This window comes from Empidonax traillii, unplaced genomic scaffold (genome assembly GCF_003031625.1).
Source record: "Empidonax traillii isolate 1590-97213 ecotype Southwest subspecies unplaced genomic scaffold, ASM303162v1 scaffold7:size3022706, whole genome shotgun sequence".
Classification (NCBI taxonomy): Eukaryota; Metazoa; Chordata; class Aves; order Passeriformes; family Tyrannidae; genus Empidonax; species Empidonax traillii.
Genome location: NW_020955200.1, coordinates 1,925,170 through 1,952,206, shown reverse-complemented (window position 1 = coordinate 1,952,206; position 27,037 = coordinate 1,925,170). Strand labels below are relative to the sequence as shown.

General features: G+C 39.5%; 1 protein-coding gene across 1 annotated transcript; it reads left to right on the top strand.

The window, feature by feature from the left end:
* Positions 1-1,386: 1,386 nt before the first annotated feature.
* Positions 1,387-25,718, top strand: PTAR1 (protein prenyltransferase alpha subunit repeat containing 1). Its single transcript, XM_027881796.1, has 7 exons — positions 1,387-1,514; positions 7,698-7,867; positions 14,086-14,152; positions 18,940-19,044; positions 22,407-22,620; positions 23,740-24,041; positions 24,579-25,718. The coding sequence occupies exons 1-7, from the start codon at positions 1,429-1,431 to the stop codon at positions 24,925-24,927; spliced, it is 1,293 nt and encodes a 430-aa protein (XP_027737597.1). The 5' UTR covers positions 1,387-1,428; the 3' UTR covers positions 24,928-25,718.
* The last annotated feature ends 1,319 nt before the right edge of the window (positions 25,719-27,037 follow it).

Here is a 27,037-nt window from a genome sequence, read left to right as displayed (position 1 = left end):
TGATAGAACTGTACCAGCGTTTGACCCTTAATTCACTCAGCTAAGGAGATCCACAAGGTAAATTAGAAGAAAAAAAACAAGAAAGAGTCTCAGGATGCTGTTATCTTCAAAACTGCAGCCCAGCCAACTACAGTTTCTTGGAGAAAGATTCCTATGTGAATACTCTTCTTTGCCATAACTGCACATTATTTCTCTCCATACTATATCCTATGAGTAGAGAGGTCTGCTTAGCCCGCATAGCGTTCTGAAATTATATGGGGGAGCATCCTCAGGTTATCTACAGAAATTAGTGTTGTAACGCCAGTCCCCAGTCCAGAAGTGGATACTACATATCTATACATACTATATACAATACTACAATGGTGAAAAAAAATAAGATCATGAGAATTGAAAAAGCAGCAAATCCTGGCTCCTAGTTCCAGGATATGTGCTCTACATGACTTTCAACTAGAAGAATATGAACCTGAACAAAACAAAACCAAAGTACTTTGTGAAAACAAGAAATAAGGCATGTATGTAGAAAAATATAGCAACTTATAGGTTAAAGAGGCATTCACAAACACCTAAAATTATTATCTCAGGAAACATACACAGAAAAAACAACGTAAGAAAGCACTATTACCTTCCAACAGTCACTGTAATATAACAAAATTTAACTAATAGAAATGCAAGAGGCTGTATGAAACACATCTCAGTTTTAAGGCTGGTTTATACAAAAAATCTAGCAAAAAACTGTGAACTTCAGCAGGTAAGAACACATTCAGTGTTTCTATATTGGACATCCACCTTTTTGGGTTTTTATAGGTATTATGACATATGACTGAGCACTTTTCTCCAGACATTTTTTTTTTCCCTGAAGGAGAACATACAGAAGTGTCCACCAGGCCTTCTCGGGGGGAGAAGGATTGGAGGCAACAATGAAGCAGATGATGACATTGCAAGCCTTCAAATAAGAGACAATTCAGTCACGCACAGTTAATACCTTGTGAAACAACTTGTTTCGGAATAACGTTTTAATTTCCCGACGACAACCAAACGCAGGAGTCATGATTCAGAACTGCAATCGCCTCTCCGCATGCAGCCTGAAAGATAAGCGCTCCCATCTCTCTTCGGAGTCGAGGAAGGCTATACACACCTGCTTGTCGTTAACGATACGTGTTTTAGCGCCTATCGTGACTGTTGCGATAATGAACGCCCGAGCTGCCCAAATCACGTGCGCAACGCCCCTGCCCGTCCCTGCCCGCGTCCCGCCCCTGCCCGTCCCTACCCCTGCCCGTCCCTGCCCCTGCCCGCGTCCCGCCCCTGCCCGTCCCTGCCCGCGTCCCGCCCTTGCCCACCCCGTCCCGCCCCTGCCCGCGCCCCGCCCGGCGCGCCCCGCGGCTGGCGCTGCCCCGGAAGCGCTCGGCGGCCGCCGGGGCCTGCGGGAACATGGCCGAGTCTCCGGAGGAGGTGGCGGTGCTGGTGCAGCGGGTCGTGAAGGACATTCGCAACGCCTTCCAGCGCAACCCGCACATGTGAGTGCGGCCGGCGCCGGGCCGGGCGGGCGGAAGGGAGGGAGGGAGGCAGCGCGGCCCGCCCTCCGCGCCGTGCTCGCCCCGCGGGCGTGCGGGGTGCGGGTCCCGCCGGGGCGGGGCGGGGCGGATGCCGGGGCCAGGGCCGGTTGCCGGGCCCAAGGTCACGCCGTGAGCGGCCGCGGGAACCCGCCGGGTTTTCTCCGAGCTGCCGTGGCAGCTGAGCCTGTCGGGGCAGGGCGCGGTGCCCCGCATTATCCCGTGCGCTGCTGCCGCCTCGGCTGCCCCGGTAGCGCCGCGGACCGGCCCCGGGAACCTGGGCCCCTGAGCGCCGCGCCCGCGGGAATCCATAGCCCGGCGGCGAGAACCTCTTCATCGGTGAAAGGGACCGAGTCACGGACACCAGCGGCGCCTCCGGAATGTGGGAGCGATGACTACTGTATTTTCAAAGAAAAGTTCTGAAGTGAACTTTCCTCGCTCTTGACGTTTGGCGGGGTTAAACTCATCGCAGCGTCGGGGTGGGGCTGAGCCTTGCGGGCGGGTGGGTCAGCCTTGCTGAGCCCCGCGGGACGCACCTAGGTCTCTGTGTGCGCCTGGGGCAGAGCATCGGCGCCGGCGGGAACGAAACTCGGGATTGAAGCTCACTGAATTGCACCCTTACACGAACAGTGCAGTGTGTGAATGCCACCCTCAAATCTGTATCTGTTGATAGAGGTGCCAGTGTGTTGTTTTGAAGGAGGCAGAATGACTGTGAAAACACAAACTGCATTTATGGCTCTCTTGTGAGAATCAGATTTATTCAACAATCTGTGGGGCAGATGGTCTGTGTTTTATTTTCAGTTCTACTGTTGACCAGCTTTGACACCCTGTTTCAAGTACCTCCTTATTTCTTTTTCCCTCACAGCTTTTGTTTTAAGACACCAGTGGTTTAGGGAAGCATCTTTCTATCTATTTATGCGAGCTCCATGTTGGTTATGGCAAATGAGGTACCACATAATGAATAACACCTTCATAACTTAGCTGAGGTGTATTTGTGTCTTGGGAACACTGCAGTCTCTGAGGTAGTGGCCTATTAATCTGTTCCAGAAAATGGTAGGCTAAGCAATTACGTAGGAAATTTTATAGAATCACAGAATTAGGATAGGAAATTTTATGGCACTTAATTTATCCCTTTGCTTAAAAGAGAGAATTAGAATAAATACCGCCATGTTTCTGTAAATGTAGTAAGCAACTTGGGTGGGTGTTCAGGTTTTAAAATGCAACATATGGATGCTGTTTAAAAAAAGACTGTGTTTTGCCTTGAGCTTCATTTTTAGCATATGAGGCATAATGTGCTGTAAACGGCCAATATTTATGAATGAATGCTCTGATTCTCCTAAGTTCCCACTCCTTCACCAAAATTGTTTATTGGTAGCAAATGGAGTTTTTAAAGGATATGCTGTGGTTGCAGTTTTCTGTCATAGGTGTAATCCAAGAGATGAAAGTAGGCTGCAAGAGTTGTGCGCACTGACTGATGCACTGTGTCATGCTTCAGGTGGGAAAACACAAGCTACTGCAAGTTTAACCCCCAAAGTAGAAAAAGTGGCAGTTCTGTCTGCTAGATTTCTTAACTGGTTGATGCTACTTGAAATGGGACCACGCAAGCCAGTGCAGGCTGTGGGCCCTTTGCTATGCTGCTTCTCTACCTCTGGAGCACCAATTTTCACGTAGTTCACACAATACTTGGAGTTGAAAGGGACCCATAAGGATCATGGAGTCCATCTCTGAAGTGTATGGCCCATACAGAGCTCAAACACGCAACCCACATGCTCTAACCAGCTGAGCTAATCTAAGCTGCAGCTCTGCCGGCTGGATGTTTTCATGTATATATTTACATATATTCATTTTGTCCTCCTGCTGATGGCCAATGCAGTTGTAACCAGCTGTAGTCCCTAAAGGTGTCCTCTGGAATTCAGCATGTCACAGATCCAGGCTTGAATTCATTTACACGGAATCTGCCTAGCTTCACTGAAAATAAAGAATCTGCCACATGCATGATGTTCCTATTCACTTAGCATACTTTTGTCCCCTACTCACCTCTTCTCCAGTATTTATTGACCCTTGGTTTTGACTGTGCACCTTCCCACTTCACATCTCTCAGAATGGATGTGTTGTTTTGGCAGGTTCATAGTTTTGTAAGTTTTAAAATAGGATCAGCACTGAAAAGCATGTAAAAATACAGTTTTAACTAAGTAGAATTTAGGATTTATGTTCCTCTTTTTTTTTTTTTTTTTTTTGCTTTAAATGAAATTTGCAACAAGACTGTGTGCTTTTTAAGATTAGCTTACTTCTAATATACAGCGCAGAATTTTTTTGTCTTTTCTCTCTGATAGCTCCATTTTCCTCAGGTGGATAACTGTGTTAGCATGCTAGTTTTCAATTTTCTAAGGCTTCTTTAGAATTTACTGAGAGATATTTTTACCCAGTCTTCCAACCACAGGTCTTGGTAAACTCATGTATGGGAGCTATCCTACTGGAACTGAACAGATCACCAGAAATGAAGAGATCAATACATACTTTTTCTTTGAACTTTGCTGTTCTTTTATATGTAAAGTGAAGCAGAAATAGATGTGCTTGTCAAAAAAGTACATTAATTTGTTGGGCATAACTGAAAAGATGAACTCTTAGATGGTAGTCCAGCATTTGTGTACAAAACCTCTTTGTCAAGAATTGTCATCTCACGAAATGCCTCCTTCCCTAGTGGTACTGTGGTATTATGGTTTTGTGAAAGGGTTTAAAAAGTTGGCTTTAAAAGTTGAAAGTAGGTTGGCTAGGGTTTCTTTTGGGGAGGGCCACTTGAATGACTGAGTCAACAGACTGGGACTCTTGAAGCAGGTCCTGCAATGGTTTGTCAGTACTGTTGTGCCACATCTAAGGTCTGGATTGTGCAGCTACAGATGTCATTTTGCACATCGCTGATCTTAGCTAGGGTTGAAGAAGCATAGTAATGTCTGCAGACTTGATGACAAATCACCTAAAATCTTCCACCAATCTTCCATCTAAGTTCTGACTGCTTCCACAGTGTATTTTAGGAATGTGCTCTTATGTGGTATCCTGAGATAATGCATGAAATTTTTGGAATGTGACTGTGGTGCTTGCTTTGAGGAAAATAAATGTGAAAGTACCAAATAACTCCTGAACTTCAAGAAATAATATGAGAAAACTGGGAAATTTAGGGAGAGAAATTGAACCTTACCTTAGATGGTGCTTCTGATAGTACAAATACCAATGAACAGCACCTCTCAATTGGTGTCACCTTCAGTACTGTGAGCAAATTGCACCTGTCACTTCATCTAAATGCATCCTCCATCCTGCAAAGAGTTTGGGCAGTCCTGTCGTGTGAACAGGCACAACTTCTGTCATGTGGCCAGGGCCAGTTTACTTGGTCAGTTGCTTCATTTTGCAAGCACTAATTCAGCAGTGTCTGCATGTGAGTCTTGTTACAGAAGCTTTCCTTGGGTACATGACTGGAGCAGAGGCATTTTCGAATAGTGTCTCCTCGGCTGGCAGACCTGCCCTGTGACTTGCTCCTTCCAGAGACCTGAGGGACCTTCAGGAGCAGAAATAGATGGTGGCTTGAATGAATTTTGTTGTGTGTGAGATAGGCACCCCACCTCAGATAAATCTGCTTTACTGGTATTTTGCATTGTGAATTCTTTTGCTTCTCAGGAACTGAAGGCAATGTGAGGAAAGATATTAAACTATTAATGGGCATCCAAAGGTGGCCAGCGAAAGTGGTGAAGGGCCTTGAGGGGAGCCGTATGAGGAGCGGCTGAAGTCACATGGCGTGTTCAGCCTGGAGGAAACAGAGGGGAGACCTCATTGCAGTCTACATCTTCCTCATGAGGGGAAGAGGAGGGGCAGGAACTGATCTCTTCTCTGTGTTGACCGGTGACAGGACCCAAGGGAATGGCCTGAAGTTGCGTCAGGAAAGGTTTAGGTTGGACATTAGCGAAAGGTTCTTCACCCAGAGGATGGCTGGGCAGTGGAACAGTCTCCCCAGAGAAGTGGTCACAACACCAAGCCTGACAGAGCTCAAGAGGTGTTGGAACAATGCTCTCAGGCACATGGTGTGACTCTTGGGGATGGTCATGTGCAGCGCTAAGGGTTGGACTTGATTATCGTTGTGGGTTCCTTCCAACTCAGCATATTCTGTGATTCTGAACCACATGAATCATCAAGAACAATAACATAGTGTTGGAGACAAGATTCCTACCAAATGACAAATCCTGGTTTGCATCTTAGCAAAAACTGAGTAGTTACCAGATAAACCATTTTTTGTGTTGTACTGTGTCTTAGTGAATTTCACTATGCAGTGCTTAAGTCCTGTTGTGGTTTTGACTGGCTGAGTGCATTCTGGAGTTGGGGTGTCTCAGGCTGACTTGTCAGTTTTGTGCAAACCCTACCTATCTGTCATTTTGACATGTTCAAAGCAGTGTTGTGAAACAGCTCACCTGAGTCAGACTTTTTGTGTTTGGTAGAAAGTGAAGGTGTGGATGTATGCTTTGGGGTTTTTTCTCTCCTTACTTTATACTGTTTTTCTCTCCTGCTTTGGTGTAGTGTTTGTAAGTTACAGTTGGTAAATTCTTAAAGTAATTCACAGAGTTAATGAATAAAGCTGTGGGTGACTGTATCTTCATTGCATTTGGGCATTTTTGGGTCGTTATATGCAAGGCCAGGTAGTTTGGCTTGCTGAATTTAACATTCGTAAAAGAAAAGATCCAGTAGTGAGTACAAATTTCAAGTTATTGAGATACCATGTTGAAATAAGTAGATTGGAATATCATTTTAGGTTTAATCTGACTATCTTCATGAAGAGCTTAACTTGTGTTAGGTGGAGCAGCACAGATTAGGGTATTGGTTTGATAGCCATTGCTTGTTGTTGATGAGGTAGGAGAATGTTTTTTTCTTCCCTCTGTCCTCAGATGACCAGAGAAGGTTAAGGGACCTGGGTGTGTGTTTGTTGACAGAACTACATGCTTTGCAAGTATCTTACCTTAAGTTCACCTCACTTGTGTTCTTTATGGCTTCTGATGTTGTGATGTATGGAAAATTAAATCTGTTTTCTGAATAAGCAAATACATTCTTAAACAAACGCATTGTGTCACTGTGATTACTGTATGAGTAATCCAGTAAGGACACAAAACTAAATCAGTACATTCAAAGTGCCCAGTGACAAAATTCATTTAAGATAATTGAGCTGAGGTTGAGGGGTTGACACTCGAAGTGTATCTGTAGATCTTGTATTGAGAAGACTTAAGATGGAGAATTCACTTTTTATCCTTTTTGTCCTGCCTGAGATCTGAGGATTTCTCTCTTTAGCAACAAATTTTTCCACTGAACAGGAGTTGGTGGAGAAATTATGCGTAATGGAAAGTATAAAATAACATTGCTTTCCGTCCAAACAAGTGTGAATGCTTGACAACCTGAATGGTTTTTTTAAGAAGCTGTTAAAACTGCTATTTCAACATCGCTGCATGTTAGAGAAACGTGGAAAAAGTAAAATATGGTGTGGCTCATTGAAACTAAATGGCTGAGTCTCTTCTGCTCTGTTTGCTGGCACAAGTGTTTGTCACTGTTTTTTTAAAGGCCGGACTAAGGTCCCTCATACAGAGTTGCTGTTTTACTCAGACTGGCCTCTGTGTCTCAAATCTTCCCCCTGTTGATCACGCTGCCTTGCAAAGAACAATGAAAAATGGGACATGAGGAAGCAAGCATATTGCTGTCTATATGATTTTTTTCTGTGTGATCTTTTTGTTTAGAGCACCTGGTCATGCTGCTGCAGGGCACACCTGGGTAGCTTTGGGTAGTGAGGTGCCTGTACAAGTTAGCATGTTTTGTTTCTCTTTCAGTAGCAGTTGTTACATCTCCATTGCATGTTTATTAAAAATACAGGAGTTCTTATGTTAATTCAGCTGAGTTAAACTGCTTAGGTGATAATCTAAAAATACAGAAAAAAAGGGGCCTTCCTCATTTAGGGTCTTTGGGAAAATGGAATAAAACTTTTCCCATAATGGATTTCAGCAAAAGTGAGGAAAAAAGATGATGGACTGATTGGGTGGGAAGCATTGCCAGCATGCTCCATTGAGAAAAAGAATTGTTATCTATGGGAAATAAGTTTAATTATGTTTCTTTCTGTTTTTTAAGAGATGAAATTGGATTAATACCCTGCCCTGAAGCCAGGTATAACCGGAGCCCTATTGTCCTGGTAGAAAACAAGCTTGGTGTGGAGAGCTGGTGCGTCAAGTTTCTTTTGCCATATGTCCACAATAAACTTCTCCTCTACAGACAAAGAAAACAGTGGCTGAACAAAGATGGTAAGTTACCCAGTTGGAGAATACTATATTATGTGGTTCTTAGTGCGCATTTTTTATGTATCATAAAATCATTTAATTTGGAAAAGACCCCTAAGGTGATCAAGTCCAGCCATAAACTTAACACTGTTAAGTCCACCACTAAATCACGTTCCTAAGTGTTTACATATCTTCTAAAATACCTCCTGGGATGATGACTGCCATTTCCTTAGCCAGCCTGTTCTAATGTTTGATAACACTTTCAGTGAAGAAATTTTTCCTCTTGTCCAACCTAAACCTCTCCTGGTGCACCCGGAGACCATTTTTCACTTGTCTTATCTCTAGTTGCCTGGGAGAAGAGGCTGACCCCCACCTGGCTACAACCTGCTTTTACGTAGTTGTAGAGAAGCGATAAGGTTCCCCTGAGCCTCCTTTTCTGCAGGCTAAACACCTCCAGCTCCCTCAGCTCTTCTTTATAAGACTTGGGCTACAGACCCTTCACCAGCTCCAGTTGCTTTCTCTGGACTCGCTCCAGCTCCTCAGTGTGTCAGTGCCCTGGTCCTTCTGGACATGCTGTTGTGATCCAAGCCAGGGTGCCATTGGTTGTCTTGGCCACTCGACCATGCTGCTGGCTCATGTTCAGCCAGTCTGAGCCAACACCCCCATGTCCTTTTCCACTGTTCCCCAAGCCTATAGACTGGGAGTTGTAGTGACCCCAGGGCATGACCCATTAGAACCTCATACAGTTGCCCTCAGCCCATGTCCAGCCTGTCCAGATCCCTCTGCCAGAGCCTCCTTACCCTCCAGCAGATCAGCAGTCCCATCCAACGTGGTGTAATCTGCAGACAGACTGAGAGTGCACTCAATTGCCTTTTCCAGGTCACTTACCCTTCATAATGCCAGTTCAACCTGTTATAGAAGGAATGATTATTACTTAGGAGAAGAGCAGGCTTTGGGTTGTGCATCTTGCCAACTTGAATGAGTTGAAAATATAAATCCTTTCTCTCTTACCCAAGCTGGAAATGTGAGAGAGAGACAACTTACTTCAGTGAGTTATTTATGCAAGTAATGTTAATTGATACATATGGAATTTTCTCCTGCTTTCCTGGGTCCGAAGGAAAACTGTGGTGATACATATATCTGAAGTAACAAACAAGTGTAGTGTGTTTCAGATATAGGAGTATCAGAAATCATTAGTCTATATGTCTTGGTAATTGTAAAGTTTTATTTCCTTTCTCATCTCTTTGGTTTGATTTGTTTTTTAGTTTGTTATGACTTGCATGAAAAATTCTTTAGTATATGTTGTTTAAAAAATTCAAAATAAATATTTATAAATAGGTGTGACATAGGAGATATTTGACTGCTTACGGCATGTCCAGTTCAAAGTAAGAATGAAAATGAGTAACTTGTTTATGAAATGAAATTTTCTTTATTTTTGCAGTCTCTTTTAAATAGCAATTGGAATAAAGAACGTTCTTATTCTAGGCTTATCTCAGTGTCTTATTTCTGATGTTCATTCTTCTTAAACCTTCTTTCTAGTATCTTCTACCTGCTATGGTAGTTTTCACATTTTTGTTTCTCAGAGGGGTATTTTTTATGTTGAAGAGCACCCTGTGACCTCCTGAAGAGTTCAGATCTTTAATATCTCACATGCAGCTGGTTTTCAGTTTGGGACTGTTATCATATTTTATTTCTTTTCTGTTTGCACGTAACTAATCTATCTATAACGCAATGGTTGAGTCCATTGTGTGCTAAAATATGGGGGACTGTCTTCCCCTTTTGAAGCATACCAAACAGCCCCTATCCACTGGGTTGTGTTGTTTGCAGCTATAGAAAAGGCAGTCTCCCTAGTTGCTTTATGAAGTAGTGAGTTAAAGAATTACGTTTAAATAGTGGGATAGTAGACATTTGATGCAGACTGGCATGTAGTCATCATGTTGGCGATGTGTTTTACCGTCTCAAACAGATAGGCTTTGAGAGTAGGTCTGTGTAGATTTGAAAAAATGTGTGGTCAGTAACATCCCTCTCTTGATATAACTGGCATTTGCTTTTCTCTAGTATTTTGTTACTATACTCTGTTTCACTTCAAGTGGATGAAGCCAGCTGTGCACTTATCCTCATTAAATTGTGGAGTAAGGGACAGTCAGATGGTGTAGTTGAGTCTGTAAATGTGCACTTGAGCTTCTTTTGCATTCAGGGATGATATAGAGAAAGAAGACTGAGGTCTTTAGTGAGCCTTTGAATGGATGAATAAATGAATGAAGGGCAATATTGCCTACTTTTTTTACCTGAAGGTGGGGGTCTAGATTATGAAACACTGTAGTTCCTTTTTACAAACACATGGATATATAATGCAAGCATTTTGAAGAGTAACATTGAATAACAGAAAAGGTTGATAATGTATTATAATTTTTTTTAAAAAAGGCTTTAATATAGGGAATATAATTAATATTGAGTCTGGCACCTAGCCAGATACAAACTTTGGCATTTAAAAAGTTGAACGTACTAGCGCAGCCAGTCTTAGCAACACCAGTGATTGTCACTGGCAGTGTTTTTTACAGGGCTGAGATAGGAATTTGTGATGTTTATTGTGATCATGCTGCAGATGTCCTGTGGGGATACTTCATTTTTGGTCTCAGTTGTTATGGTGAAGTCTTCCCTTGGAAGTTTTCACACAGATAGAAACTTGTTGTTTCAAGCCAAAGTACACACACTGAGATTTGTGTCACATTTTTGGGTGTCTGATGGCCCCTGATAGCCATTACCTAAAGGGCAGCTGGGTGCTGGTGGGCTGCCACCCTGCTCCAGTCACACCTGTGCAGGCACTCTGTGGTGGTGACACTGTTGCACCTGCTGGTTCTGCTGGGATGGTGGATGCACCGATTGCTTGAGGAATGTCTCAGATGAAACCTTGCAGAACTCTTCCTCTCTAAATGCAGATCTTAAAACTGTGTGGGTGAATACTGCAGTAGCATGAATTTTAGATTACTGCCTGTATTTTGCAACTTTTGAGTTTGTTTTGAAAAGGAAACTCCATTCTCGTTTGTCTCTTCTGTTACAAAAGTCAGTTTCAAATGTGTGAGAAGAGGTGATCTACAGCATTTTCATGTCTGCTGAGGCTTTGTGTCACCAATGTCAAACACAAATGATCAGGACCCTCATGTTAATAACATGTTTGTAAAGGAGTTTAGTATGTCTTACAGTAATTGAGTTTCACATTTGGTAGGAAGTTTTACCAGAAACTGAACTGCAGTGGTGGAGGGAATAAAGGTGAAAGACTTTCCCAGGTGGCCTCAGAGAATTATCTATGAAGTGTCATAAGCAGGTATACCCTATCAAGAGATGTTACTTTTTTCTCTGACGTATCAGGAATTTTGCTCCAATTTCCTTTTTGTAGACACAAGGGCATGCTTGCATTTTGCAGGTAGTTGTTTTCTTTTGAATCTAGTGAAGGAATAGATTTGTTTATTACTGCTTTAAAACTCAATTGTACATTCTGTTGATGTTTGTAATAAACAGTGATTGCGAATGTAGTGTCTTGTTACCTCTTCTGTTTTGTTCAAATCATTGTAAGCCATTTAAAGTAGAACAGAGGAGAAAAACAGGGTGCTGATTCAAGTGTCTGCTTTCAGATGTGGTGTCTGATATTTTCTTGGGCTGGATCCTGGAAGAAGAAAGTGCTTCATAGTCATTCACTGATGGGTTACTGTCACAGATGTTTAATTTGGTTACAATTTCTTTTGGGTGCTTGGAATCCACAACCATTACTGCTCCTTCTCTTACTACAGTTTCAGTTTAGAAATCCTAACTTTACAATATGTTTTTATCCTTTCGCTGGTATTTTTAAGATTTATGGAGGCATACTATTTATATTATCTCAAGATAGTTTTCTGAGATTACTGCAAACTGCTTCCAGAATGTCTAAAAACCTGGATACAGCCATATTTAAAAAGTAAGATAAAGCCATATTTTTTTTTATTTCTCCTTTTGCTGCTGGGGAGACTTTAATGTACAAAAGGGCATGTTCATTGTGAGCACCTGTAATGCCATACTTTGCCTAAAATATATCCAGTGGAAAGTACTTTTAAATCGTAAATAAAAGATGTTGGGTTTTTTTACTGACAGAGAGGAAAATAGCTGGCAATCACTATCATTGTGTGCCAGATTTGACATAAAGCTTTTCACTGAAAAGTGGCTCAGAAGTTACTAAATTGTGTCATTTGACATCTCTGGCTCAGAATCCACATTTCATGAGTCTTCTTTTTACAGAAAGCATCAAAGAACATTGACATGAAAATACTGAGTATTACTTTGAGATTTTCCTTTTGTCTCCATCTTTCCTTTGATAATGTTCAGTGAACCTCTGTAATGGGAAAATGGCAAAATGGTAGGCAGCTTCTGTTTAAGTTGAAGGTAAAATTGAAATAATAGTCAGCAAAACACTTAGTAGATGTTTAATTTTACATATGTGAGGAATCCTGTTTTTTTTGACTTAGGATATTCAGCTGCATGAAATTAAATAAGTGTTGAAATACTTTGCTGGTTCATGGATTGGATAAGCCAAAGGAAAATATTTGTACTTCAGGCAGCAAATGAGGAAGAAGCTTTGCGCGTATGAGAAATTCATTCCTTGGCAACAAAGAGGCATTTAAAAAGAAATCTTTCATTAAAGGAAAAAAAAATCTTAAATAAAACCCATGAAGATAGAAAGTTAGTTCCTTGAGACAGTTTTCAAAATACCACAGCTTAGTGTAAAATCAACAGTATGCTGAAGAATTCTACACCACACCCCACATCAACCCTCTTCATTGAATGATGGTGTTGTGTGGTACTTGTAAGGAAGAACATCATGGGAAACACAAAATTACTTTGTCGACATAAATGATCAATCAATCATACAGTTATACACAAAGTTATTCCACTTTTTGACCCTCTTCAATATTAACTTTTGTTTCAAACATACAAGAATGTCCCTCTTCATTTTGCATTAATATATGTTCCAGTACTGTTGCATTTCATCACTGACTTTTTCACATTTCATTTTATGGTCACATTAACTACATTAACCAGAGACCTGGTTCCATGAGATACCATCTTTTTTTTCCCTTCAAGTAGTGAAGTGCCTCTTATCTGCTGGAAGTCACCTGAAGTACAATCATTTTAGTATGTTAAATGCAGGTTGATTAGGAGAGAATGTAGCCAAACTTTATGGACAGTAAAAGCCTGGATAGTAACATTCAGTTTTGAACTTCTTGGTCACTTGAAAAATTACCATGTAAATGTAAGACTTGTGATTTTAGGACAGGTTGACTGATGTGATGCTGTGCCTTCATACAGTAGAGGTTAATGACAGTCCTTGGTATCTCAGGCTTGAGTGGAGACACCTGATGAATCCCCACTGTTTCCCTGACGGGACCCAAAACTGCTGGAATGGTGCAGTAGAGTGCAAAGGGAAAGGAAGGACTAGGTTACAACGAAATTAGTCTTCCATCCTCAACAACTGTATACCTCAATCTTGTTTTTATGAAATTGTTAAAAATAAGTGTAATGTGTAAATCTACAGTATGTAGTGCTTAAATGCAGGGTGGAAAACATGGTTAATTTTTTGCTTGGATTTTTTTAGTGGATTAGACTTAAGACCTCAGTCTGAAGCACTTCATAATGTCTTTAAAGTTTTTTTTCTGCAGTTTCACAGTTTTTCTGTGCAGTTTAATAGTGGAGTAATGTTGTAATCCTAATTCATGATTATGGTGTTTAATTTTTCTAGTTACAGGTTTTTTATAGTGTGTGTATTTTTTGTAACAATATGGTATATGGCAGTCATCTGCAGCTCAGACTTGTACTGAAATAGTAGGGTATATTTTTAGTTGTACTATCGTATTTAAATTCTTTGGATTTTCTTTGAAGATTCTCTTTTTCTGATATATACAGTGTGTGTGCAGTTTAAATTGCTGAATACACAAGGATTCTATATAATGATTTTTTCCCTTGCTGACGGAACACTCAATTCATTATTTTAAATAATAAAAAGGGAAGATATGGCAGGTTTTACTCCCTCTTAAATTAAACTATAATTCCTTCTGGAGCAAGACAGCAATATTTTATGGAGATGGTCATCCGTAGGTACAGCAGCCCGTAGCAGAGAGGCTTAGAGGAATGACAGGGATTAAAGGAAGTGCGGGGGGAACACTGCTGTGTGTGAATCATTACTAGTCATGGTGCCTCTTGTTCTGTCGTTTTAGAGCTGATAGATATCACGTGTACCCTGCTGCTGCTGAACCCCGACTTCACCACTGCCTGGAATGTGAGGTATGTTGCACTCAGGGAATGACATCAGAAAGACCCGGGCCTTATATGAGTCATCTGTAAGCTTTGTTTTAAGTGGTAATTAGTGACACAGCAAGAGCTTGTCAGCTGAGGCGTTCAGAAGGAATGTTAAGAGTCTTTTCTATCCTGTATATTGCAGATAGTTTGGGACTGCCTTTTTTTTTTTTTTTCCGGTAGTGCAGACCAAAGATTACACTGCTGCATATGAGGGCACATATTTGCTCCACATTTTCAGAGTAAGTCCCACTGAACTTTCACTCCTCCGTCCTTCTGTCGGGTAACGAGGGACATTTCTAACCTTTAGATGGGCATATCTTTTTTGCTGAATCACACAGTGCCCAACTGATGTCTCCTGAGTATCTTCACTGTTTTTATTTTACTCCCGTTCTGAGTCCTTTTGAGATTCTGGTTCAGTTTGCTGCCATACCAATGCAGCCTGTCAGAGCTGAATAGAGCTCAGTAGATACACTGCAAGAGGAGGGGAGAGGGTGTCTGCCCTTTATTTCAGACACGTTCCCTCTGCTTCCTGCTCCTTTCTTGTACCTACTGGGTTTAGTATAGCTTCACCCTAGGTCATGCTGCAGAACTTCTCCAGGAGTCATTATGGAGGAAAAGCAGGAATTTACCTCCTTGCTCTTCAGGAGGTGTGAACAACAGTTCTTTACAACCCTGTAATTTTATAATTTTTCTGTCAATCTCAGAATTGGAAGAATATTCTCTTTCTGCTGCCTAGGTAAGACTGAAGACAGTCTTAAAGGTATAGTTTCAAAACTGTAGGAGGACTGACAGAAGATTATGATAGTCTCTAAGAGGGCTCTCATAAAAATAAGACCTGTGTAGTTAAGGTGCATTATTGTAGTTGGTGCATTAACAAAATGACCTAGAAAGATAATGGCTGCATTTAGCTGTCAGCCCTAGATATGATGAATTGAGCTTTTTCATTTCTCTTTCTTGCTGATGTAGTTCTGAAGGATTCTGCTGTGATCTGTATCTTTCTAGCCTCTCAGGTCTAAGAAAGGGGGGTGAATGTGATCACAAAGGGCTTACTGTCATGTATAGCTTGAGTAGCTTTCAAGTGATAAAAAGGAATTAGGAGCATGTATAATACTAGAGCTATTACAGTAATGTAATCTTACGGTACTTATAACTGATTTCAAGTTTTTGTTTTAGGTTTTATGGAAATTTTTTTTGTTGCATGTGCGTTCATCCTTATCAGTCTGGCTCTTGTTCTGCCTGACAGCTGAAAGAGTTAGCTTTTAAGTGCATGAGAGGAGTAGTTCAAAGTTGTAAGTGTAATTAAAAGTAGTAAATGGAATTAAAAATGTTAATATGGAATACAGATAGAATGTATATGAGGATTGTTTTCTCTTTTATGATGGTTTACTAAAATATATTACTACAGAAAGTGACATCACTCCCCAAATTCTGGACCTGTGACCTCGCTGGCGCTCTGTGTTTGAAGGTCTGTTTAGCATCCAGGGAGAGGCTGTTATACAAGCCAGGCAGTATCTGTGGAGTTATCAGTGAGCCTGCTCTAGCCAAGGAACTGCTTTGCTGAATCTGACCCTGCATTGTTTCAGGCTGCAGCTGGGAGTTTGCTCTTTTGAAGGGTAGGCGCTTTTGTTATGTTGACATAACATTTCAGCTTCTCTGTGAAATTCCTGCTTCAGCAAATTACCAGTCAAGCTAGCCAGATGTGTGACATATACAGTCACAGAGTGGAGGACACACTGTGTTCTGCACAGATTCTGGAGATAAATCCTTATCCTGAGCTAGTATGAGCTAAGACCTAATTGTGTCAAATTTGCACTCTGCTTGCAGAACATGATGGATCTTTTATGGGATGATTGGTTTCATCTTGCTTAGAGGATGTTTGTCCTACCAAATTCATTCAACCAAGTCAGAAGACTGAAGTGGCATTGTGGAGGGCAAATGAGCATTTCAGCTCAGCTGACAATCACAGAAAGTTGTATCTGGTTAATGAAGCAAAGGAGAACCTATAACTTTAAACATGCTATCTGCTAGGAAGGAGTAGATTGTCTGTTTTGAAGCTATTCTAAACAATTGTAATGTGCCTACTACGTACCACATAGGCTTGTGTTTTATTTATTTATTGAAGTTAGAAGTAAGTTGGAAGCTGCAGAAATGCAGGTAGAGACTATAACCTAAACTATGAGAACTGAGCTAGGTGTAATTATGTGGTATAGAAAGACATGCTAAAGAATAGGAGACATATTGCTTCTTAGAACTGAGAGGAAAACCCCTTTTGTACTGAATGGGCTACAAGATATCTCCAATTGTTAATCATAGTTTCAGTTATTCTGTGTTTTTAGAAGTTCAGAAATCTTACAAGTTAAAATTACCAAAATTTTTATGTGATTGTAAAGGAATTGTCATAATTGCTTTTGTTCTTGCTGTTATACTTCCTGTCATGTACAACTGGTCAAAAGTCAAAAGATATTAGGTAACAAGACACTCTAAAAAGTCAGTGTTTTTACTATGAAATATCAATGGCTTCAAAGGTGTCACATAAGGCAGGTTAAAATTTCAGGTTATCTTTTGTGGAAGCTACAATCTGTAACACTGAAAAATTATCTATGACCCACCTGGCAAGAAAGTGAACTAGAAATTACATACCCCAAGTTGGATGTTAGCTGAAAGAGCCCTGAAGAGATTTATGTAGGGTGTATATGATACTTGTGATTTCAGTCCTTGTGAATGAGGGAATCTCTCATATGAAAATCTTTGAAGATAAAACCAGCTTTTCTAGCACAACAGTGAAACGGAATCTTGTCTGTACTGTTTGTCAACTTTGCAAAAGAGGAAATTTACCTTAAAAGTATATAAGTGTGAGCCTATTTATTTACAGTTAATGCTTTAAAATAGAAAGAGCAATTTCTTCACTGAGAGTTAAGATTTGGGAAGGTAGGTGGCCTGATAATCTAAATATGGGTTAAATATGTACATGCATTCAAGTACCAGACTGATCTAAGCCGCGTTTTCGTTGTCTGTGTGGTAAGTTGTTTTTACCAAAATGTCACCTTTTGCAATGCAATAACGGGGCAATTGCTCCACCTGCTCTAGTGTTGACATTCCCTGAATCTTTCTCTTGCGTGCTTTCCAAAAGTCAGTGCATTGGCACAGAACGGTCTGGTCAGTCTGCCACTTCTGGCTGGTATACCTGGAGAACCAGCTAAAACATCCAGTCTGAAGCATGCTGGAACTTGGTTCAGATAAAAACAGATGTCCCAGTAGCTATGTTTCTGATCTCTGCAGGCTGTTCTCTGCAGTCAGTAGACTTCACTAGCTGTCAGAAGCAAAACTTCATTAAGGATTTATACATTTCACCACTTTTCTTCAATTGTAAATAATATTTGCTCACTGCTAGAGTTGCAACCGTTAGCTTCTGACCCTGGGTATACAGTTCAATTAAAGCAACACAAAGCCAAAGTACCAGATGGAGTCAGTTTCTTACTGAAAACTATCAAAACAGACAGAAAAGGATATAAGTACTCATAGGAAAGAAATATGTCAACTTGTTTATGCTACTCAGGCCATAACTTTAGGACCACATTATATGTTCTATGTAAGACTGCAGAGAAGTTTTACATTCTTACTAGTTAGCTGATCTTTTCTGTCTCCCTGGGTTTTTTTGGTCAGAAAGTTGATCACCTGCTCCTTACTTACTAGTGTCCCTCTTGCTGAACCTGATATCGTCCCTAATGTTATGATGAATCATAAATTATAAAATAAAACCAAACCAAACTCAAATGCATGCCAACATTTCTTCTGCTTCTTGCACTCTCAGTGATATTCTTATGACTTCTGTAGGTTTGGGAAATGTGTGTTTTCTTTCTGCAGATGGTAACTTTGTAACTTACTGTATCTTCAAAGCTGCTACCCACTAGATTGGAGAATAGGATATGAAGACTTGTGTCCTTGGAGGAACCAGTGTCCTTGGAGGAACCATGGGGTGATGCCTACAAACATGGTCAGGACAGGCAATAAGAGTTGTAAGGCTAGAAGGAGGAGGGTGAGGACAGGGAATTCTGTGCAAAGAAGAAGGATTTTGTGAGAAGGCCAAGTACGGACTTTCATTTTGCTCTGTGTTGGAGGTCCTCTGGGAAGGGTTATGTTGGATGAAAATTGTTTTGTCAGGGCAAATTCTTTTTTTTTTTTTTTTTTTATTTTGCTTAAACCAAAAATTGTTTTACACTTAAGTAAACTCAGTAATTTCAGCCTTTTTATTAAGTTTGAAAAATATTCTATGCACAGAGAATATTTTCCCCTTCTTTCTAAATTAAGGGGACCTTGATACTGCATCTTGAGCAGCATTTAAAAACTGAAAGTAAGTGTTAGGGAGTGCTCTGTGTAACAGTATTTTTAGATGTACATAATGAACAGTATTTTTAGATGTACATAATGATCTTAGGGCTTAATTTCAAGAAGAAATGTTTATTCTTATATATAACCCTACTGGCTGCTGACTCTGATTTCTGGGTAGGTTTGAGAACCAATGGGTTGTACATGTTCAGATTAAGATAAGGTTCTTCAATCTGGATTTATTTTATTGGGCCTGATGAATAGTGTGCATGTATGTATAGCACAGTGGAACAGCTGAATCCACCAGAGGGTTTTTAAACTCTTGCAGTTTGACAGTGAAGTTCAGTTCTGATACAAAGGAAATGCCATGCCATTTGTTACTGGAATTTGTGTTCTGTTTCCAGGTTACCACTTTTATTCATACAGATTTATTTTATCTTTTGTAGGAAAGAATTAATACTGTCTGGCACTTTAAATCCACTAAAAGATTTGCATCTTGGAAAACTGGCGTTAACCAAGTTTCCAAAGAGTCCAGAAACATGGATTCATAGGTTTGTTTCCCCTGCCTTTTATTGACTCCTTAAAACCATTTTTCCTAGGATTTTTTTTTTCCCGTTCCTGGGTTAAGAAGAGCCATAGGTGAAGGAAGACGTCTAGCAATATAGCTGAATCTTTGATACAGTCATTGTGGAATACTGTGCTTTGGCTTTTGAAGCTACCTGCCTGTATTTTACCCTTAGAACTGGAATCATATACACTTTTTTGCTGCATACTTTTCTAATAAACTTGGGGTGGGAGGAATAAGTTTTCCTAAAGGTTTGTCATGTCTTGCAGCACCTAAAATCTCAGCCTGAAAATTCCGATGCCATCAATAGTAAGTATTTTAGCACTGTAGGTTTCTCCCTCTTTCCCTCCACCTTACTACTATATTGTGGTCTACAGGCATTCCAGAAAGAGAAGAATCTGTAACAGCTAATCTTTATTACCGAAGCTGAGTTCTTTTCCATTTCAGTACTGGTCTATTTGGTTTGGTGAATTTATTTTTACCACTTCTAATGTAAGCAGAGTTATTAAACCACCACTAATAAGTACTGTAATAACAGATCACACATTTGGATAAGATAGCTCCATAATTACATAAATGCACAAAGCTTATTATCTCAATCATGGCTGAGCATTCTTAAAATGCCTGTAGCCCAGCCAAGTGAAGTACTGATCCACTGCTCAACTTCATTTTAAAACAAAATAAATTTTGGTATAAGTGTGATCTTCATTCATTCTGCCAATAAAAGGATAACTCATCCTTTTATAGACACCTTAAAGAGAGTTGAAGGTAACAGGTTAGGAAGCAGTTTGCAATGTATGCATTTAACATGTCCAACATTAGGACAACTGTAAAGTTGATACCATATTAGGGGACTCATACTCTATAAAAAACCTAAATAAAAGCTCCATCTTACTGACTATGTGAGAATTTTTGGAAGGGGAGCTTGTTGGTAAGCTCTTCTTTGTGAGTGCATGAGCTTAAAATTCTCAGAGTTAATTAGAATGTAATACATGAAATATTCCTTCGTGTTTCTTTCTCAGTACTACTGATATAGTGGCAACAACAATCAATTTCTGTGGCACTGATTTTTAATTTTGTCGTTCAACTACTCCTCATCATCTTCATGCTACTGACTCGTGCTGCTTGATGGCTTTAAAGCAAAAGTGTATAGTGATAATAGGAAAAAATCTTAGAGTTTGTCATAGTTTAACCTTTTGTATATGATAACAAACACTGGAAAAATAGGGGGTTTTTTTGCATTTAAATAGTTCTGAACCTGGTGTCATTCATGATTTTATGAAGAACAATAAGTTTTTATGAAATTAGTCAGAATGTTAGGTTCTTTTTATTTATTTGTGTCTTAGAAATAGTAAAGAATTCTGTCTATAACTTCCATGCAATCTTGTATTATGAGTATTTTAATAGTGTCATAATTTGTTGTTCTTATTCGCTTGCATAAGAAAAATATATTTCAGTATGATTGTACAAATATTTGGTTTGTATTTGGATATGCTGACCATGTTTGATATATGTTAGAAAATAAGATGTGCAAAAATTTTTTTTATGCATCAGTATAATGATTATTCTTGGGTTTTCTTTTCCCCATGTTACCGAAACCCAAGACAGAAGTGCAAAAAAATAGAATGGGACTATTAATAAAATTCAATAAAACGTATTATTTTTTCTTTAACATGACAAGTACACTCACTAAACATATAAAAATACCAGTTATTAATTTTGCCAGATGACCTGCTATATGTTTTGGGTGGTTCAGATAGATCTTGTACTTATGCAGTCAGTACATCTATTGATTGTGCAGTAGTCACTTAATAATCCTTTGTTCATTTGCAGTAATTCCAGGAACCATAATAGTAAAAGGAACATGCAAAAGTGACAGTGATTCCAAATTAATTAGAGGCAATTTATCTTAAAAACTTCCAAAATAATACCATGATATTCAGCAGTTTGTGAAAATACATTTTAAATTTTCAGAAGTTCTGATCGCCTTTATAGAAAGTAGTTCACATTTCATTTTATATTTTTTAAGGTTGCAGCCACAGAGAGCATAAAGTCTATATTTTTTCACTCTGTCCTCTATCTATAATTTATCAGAATTCCCTATGAAACATCCTCATTTTAAGAAACTGAAGTAATCATAGGCTTGAAATAATTTGTCTTTTTATTATTTTACTCAGAAGTCAATGTTAATGAAATGATACACGTTTTTTCTTAAAGGAGTGACTGTCTGCTCATTTAGTTTTTGTGCCTGGACAATATTCCAGTTTCCCATTTCTTGCAAATCTGTGGGTTGAAGTGAAAAAATCCTAAAAGATGATGTTTGGATCAAAGACATTTTTAATATTTTTAATAATATTTCATTATTTCATGTATGACTGGCAAAACAGAATTCACTCTTTAAGAAAAATGAATTTTTATTTTTATTTTAGTTATTGATGTCTTTTAACTAGGAGTGACAGTTTTTTGAAAGTTGCAATTAATTGATCTTGGAATCATTGTGAGCCAGTACAAGACAGAAATACCTCTGCGTAGCAGACAACAGGATGTCCAGCTTTCCAAAGCGTTCAGCTTGGGGACGTTGGAATTCTGTTGGCGTATGCTGTTCTGTGGAAAATTACACATCTGTGGTCTGGTTTTGTAGGACCCTTTTGAGTAGGGGCTGTCGATGCATGGCTTATGCAGTATTGAGGTTGCCTGTAAAAATACTACTAAAATACTACTAAAAGTCAGTCCAGAGTAAATAAAAAAAAAAAAAATTAGACTTTTGTACTTAGTCACATGAAATCAAATATGTATCAATTAAAAAATTTGTTTTGCTTATATCTATAACTCTACAAACTGTAAGCATTTTGCACTTTGTTACTGCTGATAGTGTACAGAAATTAATTTGACTTACTGTGTGCAGTACTGTCAGATATAAAAGATATTGACAAAATAGAGTTAATTTTTTGTTGAATGACTTTTTTCTATCTCTTGATGAATACTTCATGTTAGTGCTGTGCAAGACTTTGAAAGAGGAGCTCATGAGAAATCCCATGTGCACAGTGTGCATTTTTTGGTAAATTTCCGTTTCCTTCTGGGTTTTTTTCTGTATGCTGTAAGTAGCCATGACAACTTAGAGTGAGCAAACTGATGCAGCTAGAGTTAAATATGTTGGGAGGTGATCATAATGTCATAGTTTCAGTATGGGGAGCATTCAAATGGTTATGTTCACTGCTTATTCTTATCTAGCTAGAGTGTAGTTCAGATTATTGAGGTATTGGAAGAATTGATTTATGTAAATGAAACCCCTTTTTTTTCCTCTTAAAATTGCTCTCTCACCATTAACACCTCACATTGTTTAACCAGACGATGGGTGCTGCAACAACTAATGCAGGAAAACTCCGTGCCAAGTCTTGCGACTAAAGGAAACCTGGGAGCAGCACCTGTGGAGAGAATTCACCGACTAGTGCAGGAGGAAATGAACGTCTGCTCTGAAGCTGCTGGGAGATATCCAAGCAACTACAATGCCTGGTCACATCGCATCTGGGTTCTGCAGCATTTGGCAAAGCTGACTGTCAAGGTATAATACAATAGCGAATCAAGTCTTTAATTTTCTTGTCCAGAAAAATAAATACTGTTTTGCTAAGCAGAAGATGGAAATATGTTCATAAGACACAAAGTAATTTTTCTTGTAGACATCCCCAGCAAGGCCTTGGCTGTTTCTTAGATGACTGGGTCTCTGGAGGTACTTGTCTTCTGCGCAAGTGGACATTGCCATATTTATCTGGTTATCCTTTCATCCCCAGGTGCAGTTCCTTATCATTTCCCCGGTGCCCCAGAGCAGGGAGGAAGTTTTGAGGTATTTATGGTTGGATAAGCACTAAAACAAGCAAACACAGGGTCAGGGAGGGTGTAGGAGGGAGTGCAGACCCAGAGGTTGAGGCAAAGGTCACTGAGCATGTATGTCCAATTCTGGAGGAGGATGCCAGTTCCATGGTACTCAGCTCACCTCTGAAGGTAGAAGACAGCCCTTTGTGAGAGGCTGTCAAGAGTGGAGAGGGAGGTATTTTCATTCTCTTTGCTTCACAGAACAATAGCAAAGAGCTTGTTCTATTCAGTGTGAAAATGGAGAAAACTGGCTTGGTAAGAAAGAACCTCTGTTGGAATTCAGATGTTAGCTGGCTTTTTGGTTTACTTCCAGTTCTTTGAAGCATCTTCCACTGTTACTCTGAGGTTCCTAGGTGAGAGGCTTTGGTTTTCTGTAGATCCAAAGACGTTTTAATGATAATCTTCTGTATTAATTTTTTAAAGAGGTTTTCTAGTTCAGGTGAGGAGTGATCCTTGAATCATTTTGTTCCCTTTGTACAGGAAGTTAAAATGCAATTTAGTAATTAAGATGTTCCCATGTAATTTTGCAGCTTATAAATATGTTATTTTATAACTAATATCAGTAGTTTGGTGTATTACCTCTGCCTTCTCTATTTATTCCTAACCATTTTGGAATTCTCAAACCACAGCTTATTTCTTATCATAAGTAGTTTGGGGTTTTCTCCACATCAGCCTGTGGGAAGGTTTCTGAGAAACCTACCTTTTCAGAGTGTGAAAGGAGTAATAATTTCTTTTCTGCAGGGATGCAGAAACAGTGGTGGTAAGTTCCTTCTTTATACTGGTTGGTAACTGTCCCTGCTTTTTGTTTCAGATTCTCCTTGATGAACTTTCATCCACTAAATATTGGGTATCCATGCACGTCTCGGACCATAGTGGATTTCATTATCGCCAGTTCTTACTCAATTCCTTGATAGGCAGAACTGTGACTGACAGTAACGTACTGGTAAATGAACAAAACCCTAACCTCCAGAAGGAGGAGGAGAGTGCAGGGACAGAAGCTGCTTGTGCCGAGGAGCAGAGTGTGGATCTTCCCCGCCGTTTAGAGGAAGAGATGGAGCTCTGCACGGAACTGATTGATAATTACCCAGGACATGAAACCTTGTGGTGTCATAGGTAAGAGGACTCGGTCAAAAGAGTTTCCTTCTGATTTGAGGATTGTTCTTTGCTTGATATTTCCAAACAAATTGTTGTTCTGATTTTTAAAAGTATCAGTCAACAAAAATTTTTAAGCTACCATGTCTTAAGCCTTTGGAAAACATTCAAGAGTGTAATCAGAACTTTTGCATGGAAAAATTGATTTAAGTATCTTGTAGATTAAGGTTCTGCTTATCACTGTAGTTTGAGCAAGAGACAGAAGATATTATTAGGAGCATCCTCACACTTCAAATGTTTAAAGGACAAAAGATGAGCAAAAGGTAGACAGAAGATATAGTGGCTGCACCTCTGCTTTACTAGCTGTCTGCTTACCTGACTAGGTAACAGCAAATTTGCCAGAGTGACATTGAGCTCTTTTCGTGAGCAGTGACAGCAGATTTTGTCTGTGAGGGAATCTGGTGGGATGGCAAGTGAATTGAAGCAGTTCAGCAGCAACAGCAGGTTATTTTCAGTGCATGACTTTTTTCTTCTTTTTTCTTTCCTTTTCCTTTGAAGAAGGTGTGTGTTCTACCTTCAGCAGCACCTAAGCAACAAATTTCCTCTTCTGAGTGCAGTGGTATCATCTGCGGACAGCACTGATGAGACTCTGAATAATTCCCACCACAGTCCTGCAACAAGTCACATGGCTCAAGCTATGGATGTTGATGGTTTGAATGAATCCAGCAGCAAACAAGGTTATACACAAGAAACAAAACGTCTGAAGCGTGCTCCTATGCAGGACTCTCTTGGTCCAGAAATGGAATACCAGTTCATTGATAAAGTATTATCAACTTGTAGGGATGTGGACCAAGCCAGGTTTGCTACTGCTTATAGGAAATGGTTAGTTACATTTTTAGGTCAGTGAAGGAAGTGTTTAAAGCTTTCAGGGTTCTTTTCTTAGTGCAATATTCTCTTTTCAGACACAAATGCATGTCTTGGTTGCAAGTGTTAGCCAGCCCTGTGTTTCTCTCTCTTTTGATGGTCAGTCCTAAAGTACAAATTCAGAGTAGAAGTCTGTCACTTTCCTAAAGAACTGGCATACCTTTGTATTTAACAAATGCAGTTTGTTCCTTAATCTTTTTAAGAAATCACTCTGTCAGCTTCCTACCATGACATTTTCTTACTTTTTACTTCTGTGTTAACTCTGAATCATTAGACTTTCCTAAAAAAACAAAAGAGGTAAAAGAAGAAAAGTCTGAAATGCTTGCAAAACAGTGTCTGAAAAAAGGATGGGAAAATCTGTCAGTAACAGCTAAACCTGTTTCCAGGTTATTCCTTTTTACTATGTGGCATCATGCTAACACCTTATTGGATCCAAACTGTATTCGGTGTGTGCTATTATTTTTGTTTTAGCAACCTTTGGTAGAACACCAGACTGAAGTGTTTCTTTCTGAAGGCTCCAGTAACAATACTGGAGCCATCATGCCTTTTACTGTTCTAACTGGGGTTTTGTTCGCTTATCTGTTGTCATGTTAGCTTGATGGGGAAATCTATGAAGTGGTAATCCTGACACAAGAAAACGTGACAGAAAATAGTTCAAACACACCTTCACACACTTAGTCAGAGCTGTATTTGGAAATACTGTTCTTAAAATAGACTACCTTCACTTCTTATTTGGTGTTTATTTATTTTCATCTCAACAATCCAGAATTTAATCTCAACAATCCAGAATTAATCACACTTGATAATGTTTCTGAATGTATTATCTTCACTACAGGATCTCAGCCTCCTAAATCACACTTTGGTGATTGTACTTTACCAAGACTGTACAAGGCCAATATTTGATGGAGTAAAAAGTAACTTTTCTGACTGGTTGTTGAGACTATACAGTTACAAAAAAAAAAAAAAAAAGTGACAGCAGGAAGGAGCTCTCTCTTCCCTTTTGTTCTTTGAGCTTCAGTCTTTGGGGTTTCTTTATCTTCTTTTCTTTAAGAGCTCTTCTCCAACCATACATCTCTGTTTACATAACTGTAAATTTGAAGGGAATTTGAAACTAAATTTGAGTTGTGTATTTTGTCATTTCCTTAGAACTTGTCTGTATAAGGGATTTTTTACACTAGTAGAATTATGCTAATCCAAAGACCCCGGGGGAAACATTCTACAGCTGTAGAAGTCTGTACAATGACAACATGGCCTCTTTTAAAATCAGTCTATTCACTGGGGGGATTAAATTTTCAAGTTAGTATATATCTCCTGGCCAAAATGCGTCTTGACTGTGATAAATTTCAAGATGCTGTTTCTGTTGTGCAGAGAGAGAAACAATGAGGGAGGAAAAACACAGGTAACCTGCTCAAAAGGTATCATTTCAAATGAAAAAAAAAAAAAGGCACTTAAAATATGAAATTCCAGCACTTCTGAATAGTTTGATGAATGGGGTTTACTCTTGCATTTCAGAATGCAAACAGACCACCTGTAATCTTTGAGAAGCTAAAAAGGCGTTTCTAAATGTATACACTTAACTGTTCTGTTTACAGTACCTAGATAAGACTGATCTAGGCTTGAGCATCTCCATGTCGAAGTTTTGTCTCAGAGGGCATCCACACTTGCCTCTCTGTAGCTAGGGATGTTTGGTCATTTGTTTTGAAGTGCTCTGGGATACTATCTTGGTTGATGGTTGTAGTTGCAGAAGAACATAATTGTTTTCTGAAGGAGGTGTGGGAATGGGTTGAGAGGATAATTTTGTCATAAGATGTTTACTCTGTGCTCACTAATAAATGGGTAGGTTCAGGTATAAATGGAGTCTGAACTTTAAGAACTTAACTTGAGCATGAACTTTAAGGTATCTCAGAGGACCTCATATTTCTTGAGTATGGATGATACGTTAAAGTATCTATGATAGCCTGGGTCAGCTTGATGAGCAATATCCCACTCATTAACAGTATCCCATTAATTACAAGTGAAAACCTGGAAAGTGTGAAATTAAGTATTAAGGATGACATTCTTGGTCCTAGGCTACTTAGTAACATAGTCGTGTA